At 38.5% G+C, this 5,940-nt stretch overlaps 1 protein-coding gene across 1 annotated transcript; it reads right to left on the minus strand.

Annotated features, from left to right (window-relative positions):
* Nucleotides 1–4,265: 4,265 nt before the first annotated feature.
* Nucleotides 4,266–5,691, minus strand: LOC116210451 (E3 ubiquitin-protein ligase PUB24-like). The gene has a single exon (XM_031544318.1). The coding sequence runs from the start codon at nt 5,583–5,585 to the stop codon at nt 4,344–4,346; it is 1,242 nt and encodes a 413-aa protein (XP_031400178.1). The 5' UTR covers nt 5,586–5,691; the 3' UTR covers nt 4,266–4,343.
* Between the last annotated feature and the right edge of the window lie 249 nt (nt 5,692–5,940).

Here is a 5,940-nt window from a genome sequence, read left to right on the forward strand (position 1 = left end):
AATGTAGGTAAAATTCGCCATGTGCCTCACCTTATAGTATACTATCATCGAAAGGAAAATATGACTGAAGAGAAATGGTGTAATGATTAGGTTGCGTTCAGTAATGGAGGGGAGTTGAACTCCGCTCCACTTTAAATATAAATATATATTTAAATGAGATTGTAATGATGGTTAGAAAAAAGTACGTGTGATAATTTTTTTCGGTAAATAGTATGTGTGGGAATTTTTTATTAAATAGGAGGAAACAAGGAAAAAGTAAAGATTATGTTGTTAAATTAATTGAAGAATTGAGTGGAGAGAGATAATTTATCATTAAAAAATTAATTGTATAGGAGTTGAACTCCGCTCCACTTTAAATATAAATATATATTTAAATGAGATTGTAATGATGGTTAGAAAAAAGTACGTGTGATAATTTTTTTTCGGTAAATAGTATGTGTGGGAATTTTTTATTAAATAGGAGGAAACAAGGAAAAAGTAAAAATTATATTGTTAAATTAATTGAAAAATTGAGTGGAGAGAGAGAATTTATAATTAAAAAATTAATTGTATAATGATGAGGAAAAAAATATATATATGAGAATTAGAAGATATAAAGGGCCTATGACCATAATTAAATTCATGAGGGAGATCCATTTCCGTGACCGTAGATTATTTAAGTTTTAACATAAATTATTAGATTTGTTTAGAGATCAATTAACTAATTAATTTCTGTCCCTATATAAATTAATTAATATAATCCCCCAAGTTTGCGGAACCAAACATGTAAACAAATTCACTTAAATGCTCAGTCGTCATGGAAAAAGCACGAAGGTGACGAATAACTCATAGCTAAGAAGTAGTCAATTATATGACTAGTTTTATCTTGATTTTTGACGTACAAATTGCGGATACTATATAATGTAAAGTCGGATAGTGTATATACATATACATATACATATATATATATATATATATATAGTTTAGGAGAGTCCAGAGGGGAATGGATGATTGGTCCTGTTTGGCAATGGAGTAAAATTCTATTTAACTCAACTCTAAATTTTTTAAAATTTCAAAACAATCCAAATTTTTTAAAATTTTTCAATTTTGCCCCACCTCCTTCTCTCTCCTCTAGGTCACTATTCATCGTCTTCCTCCTCCCCCTCCACTGTTCATCATCCCCTCCCGATCGACCTCTCTTTCGCTCTCTTCATCTCAATACCTCAACAGAGCCCTAGATGCGTGGAGGAGAAGGGTTCATTTCAGTCGCAGGAGATGAAGGGCCCGCAGATCTCGGAGTTCTTGTTGCCGCTGAGGAGGTTACGATGCTCCAGGCAGGAGGTGGCAAGGAGGTCAAGGCAAGATAAGTCCATGTTGGGGATGAGGGTGGCCTTGGTGGGGGTTAAGGGAGGTCGAAGGAGAGGGCAAGGTAGGGGCGGATCTTGCGCGTGGAAGGAGATGGCGGGTCTGGTGCCGATGAATAGTGGAGGGAGAGGAGGAAGACGATCAATAGTGAACTGGAGGAGAGAGAAGGGGTGGGGCAAAATTGAAAAATTTTATAAATTTTGGGTCGTTTTGAAATTTTAAAAAGTTTAGAATTAAGTTAAACAGAATTTTACGCCATTGTCAAACAGGACCATTGATGCTGATTGGTTTTCTTCCTCCTGGACCATGTGGAAGCTGTTTGTTCAGTGGAAATTAGAATTGCCAAGTCCTTTTTATTTTTATATTTATAAAAAAAGTCCTTTTTATTTTATTTTATTTTAATTTTTTACTTTTTTGAGCTGGGTCTTCGTTCTTATACAAATACTTCACTATCTATAAGTACATAGATCTTCTATTTTTCGGTTACTTTGGATTTGTTCAATTATATGATAAACAAATTTACTACAAGATATGGATTAGCTTTTAATATATATACTAGAAAAGGGGCCCGCGCAATGCCACGGGTTTCCAAAAAAGATCTTAATCAATAATATTATCATATGATAAAAGTGAGAGAAATGATATTAGTAATATTGAAAGTATGCAATATTAACAACTTAACATCGCTTTACTTATTTTTAAATTGATATAAGACTCTAAATTTGAAATTATTTAAGTTGAATATATATATATACACACGTGAAGAAAAAAGATGAGAAACTAAATTAGATAACATTATAAGAAAGTACAAGATCACATAAGTTTATATGAAATATTAAATATAGAGATATAATTAATTTTACAAAAAGTAAAATACTAATTCATGGTTTGTAGATATAACTATACCATATCTATTTGTATTATCTATAGAATTGCCGCAATATTTATTAGCATACAATCCTACTTGATTCCTCTCCATTATGTATCTCATTTTTTATATGTTTATTATTGTAGTTTGTCTTACTATAATATATTTCATTTGATCCCGATACCTTTTTGACACATGATATTATACTAAAATGCACTCAAATATTATGAGAATTGTGTAAAATTATGAGGATTCTTTTATTTAGTAATAAAAATATATGGTTTGCATTGTAGCTTTTGAAAATACGCACCATATTATAATAATACAACAAACCTATAAATACGAAATATTATAATTATTATAATTTTTGTTAAGTACAAATTTAATTGAAAACTCATTATTGAAAACCCCATTAATTTTAAGTGTTATTCGAAGTTCATTTAAAACATTTTACGACCACGACCATATAATACCAAGCTACAGCTAGACTAGTAGAGTTCTTATCATACAGCTTAATTAGGACATGATGATGCATAAATGTGTTCTTCTAATTCGGGAATGATCATGTCTCTCGAAAGGTCGAGCTAATAGTAATACTATATAAGTGCTTGAAGTTTTCGCTATGTGCTTCAATTAAAATAATGAAGATTTAATCTAATAAAGAACATTTTGTTTTAGTGATTGCATTAGAATTTACACCTCCGACTCGAGTTGGGCCCAAACGAGGCTATAGGTTTTGGACCCAATACAGGCTGGACTAGGTCTCGTGATCCATTGAAGGTAGGCCTATGAATAAGATGAAGAGCCTTAAGAGGAAACAGTGCCTCCCAAATTGAACAAGAGTCTCAATCATGATTAGAATTAAATATATTTTCTTAGTATAAAATGAAGAATTTCGATATAGTCTCGACGCGCTCTTCGGGTACATACATTGTTTGCTTGAGTGCTTCATTGTTATGTTGACAATGTAATCAATTAATCTACTTACCAACAAGAGGTTTGCTCAAATAGTAAGAGAATTTACTGATTACTCTAAAATCTTAGGTTCAAATCTTGTCGGGAGACATGGGAAGCGTATCAAATGAATGCATTAGCTCTGGTTTAATTATATGACACATTCGGACCTATATATTGGGATGACAATATATAAGGGATGAAGATGATGAAAAGTTACATAGTATTAACACATTGTTACCTTTCCCAATCCTTTAAAAGTCTGAAATTACGCCGCCTAGCTATATGCAGCATATAGATGTCATCTGCTTGTATCAAGTCATCCAAAAATATTCAACTCATAAAATAATGTTTCTTTGATTATCATAAAAAGGAAAAGAAAAACAGACAAAAGAGAGGAAGAGAAATCGAATGTCCATTGACGCATTGTCTTGGATTTCGACGTGCGATAGTTGATGGGATGTTACTTCCAACCTGGGGATCCTATGGAATTGCACCTGTGGAACCTTTGGACGCACTAACAATCGGAAAATGGACATCCCGGCAACTATTAATCGTCTCGTTGCTTTGCATGAAGACTGGAACCTCTGCCATAAAGCGAACGGGATGTGACCAGCAGGAGAGTACGTAGTGGAGCGAGCCCAAAGCTTCTGCAAACTGCAGGAGGAATCGCGTCGAATTGAGGCAGAGATTCATAACTTGGAAGATTGGCTGCTGAATATGCAGGTGCTATCAACCATATATATATGTAGGGTCAGAGATACTGTATACATGTAGTAGCTCCTAGTTCTGCTTTGTTGCTGATGTGGAGGTGACTTGGAGCTAGTTGGTGGTCCTTCACGATAAGTCTTTATACGTCGGGCGTCGATTAATGTCCGACCGCATTAAAACTGAACTTCACTGTGCAATATCTGCAAAATCTGCCATTTTCTTTCAAAATCATGGAACAGATAAAGCATACAATATGCATTTAGCAAATGATGCCCTCGTGTTGCACAGCATCCACGATTGCAGATGAGCTCGAGACGAACCAAGACAAGGTGATTTAGATAATCAATCTTTTAATAGAATCTCTGTAGTACACTTGTAGTTGTATCCATTACGACAAAGAGAAAGTTAAGTACACATTTATATATGAACAGTCAACGTGTGATTAATATTGGTTAGTCCTAGAATGCTACCTAGCAGCGTGCCTAGTTAAGAGATAAACTGTAATACAAGGAGAATTGTTCCACACGTTCGAGTGCATCCTTAATATCGATCTCGCCTTGCTCTTCAAATGGCTGGTGCAATCCGCCTGCAGGACCATGCACAACTTTGACACAGCCCCGACCCGCAGCATCTCTCGTAAAACGTTGTTTGTTGCATACAGTGAGATCATCGTGAGGATATAAACTGCCCGGTCATCTACAACTGGAGAGACCCTGAGAGTCCTTTTAGCCAGCATGGCGATCCCCCCGGCATGCTGGAGGAACTGGGTCCTCCCATCCGGGCACGAACACAACTGCGCGAGCAGGTTGAAGGTGAGCTCAGAGACCCTCTTCTCGGGCTTCTCGAGCTCGAGCTCGATTAGCTCGAAGACTGCACCTGCCTCAAGGATTTTCGATCTGTTCCTTGCCCACGGGCACGCTTCTATGAGGACTTGTAAGATGGATTTGATGCCCGGTTGAGAGGTCCTAATCTCTCTCATGGCTTTCAGTATGTTCTTGAAGGTTTCAAGCTTAAGCCGCTCCAGCAGCGTCACTCTCGCTACTTCCATTATGCGTTTCAGGATCGTCGCTGCATTTGCCTTAACAGGGACAGTATCGTCTGTCCCCATGTCGAGTTGAAGAATCCATGACAATGCATCGACGAGGTCGTAGTTCTCCTGAACGAGTAGGTTGAGTTCCGGCCGGCTCGAGCTCCAGGTTTGGTTAAGGATTCTCAAGGATTCTTTGAGGCCGTCCATTCTCTGCTCCCGGGTAAACTTTATTATCAAAGGAACCATCGCCTCTGCCACGCCGGCTTCGGCCATGCACGCCCAGTTGCGCTCGTTCTCCGACCACAGCTCATCGAGCATCTTCAGTGTCCTCAGGCACAAGTGGTCAGCCTTGAGGTCCCGCACTATCCTGAGGACTCGAGCCACGTCGAGCTGCATCTTCGGCGTCGGGATCCGATCAACGCCATTCTTCTCATTCGTGACACACCATGCCTGGATGAGACGGAGCAGCGTGTGGTTGGGGGTCAAGCCGGAATCCTTAGGCAAGGGCTGCTTCGTGACAGGGCACGTCGCGGTGCTCTTGGTGGACTTGGCCAGCCAGTTCTCGATGCAGTCGCGATCGTACGTGATCCCCGTCAGGGTGGTGACCGGGTCCTTCATGATCTGGAGGGAGATCGGGCACAGGAAGTACTGAGGGATCTCGATATCCTGGTCCTCCATTCCTATCGAACAAAACAATCTTCTCAAATTCGGCTCAATAAGATATACACAGACCTAGAAGGTGAGTTGTATTCTTGGTATTGTTCTTCTTCTTAATTTCTTCTAAAGAAAGATTCTAATAATTAATAAGCAGTGGTAAGAGATAGCGGCTGTTATATAGGCAAGGGAGAATCAGACATTAATTAAATGTGGTCTTTGTTTCTGTCTTTTTACCGGTCGTGTTTTCAGCGGTCAACCCAGGAGGCGAGGCACTGCAAACAGTGGAATGAATTAATCGGGACACGTGAGAATTCTCTAGCATCGGCCACGTGGCGGGCATCTAGTGGTGGCGTTGGAGGGCAGTGCAAATCCAATT

The sequence above is a fragment of the Punica granatum genome, chromosome 6 (genome assembly GCF_007655135.1).
Source record: "Punica granatum isolate Tunisia-2019 chromosome 6, ASM765513v2, whole genome shotgun sequence".
NCBI lineage: Eukaryota > Viridiplantae > Streptophyta > Magnoliopsida > Myrtales > Lythraceae > Punica > Punica granatum.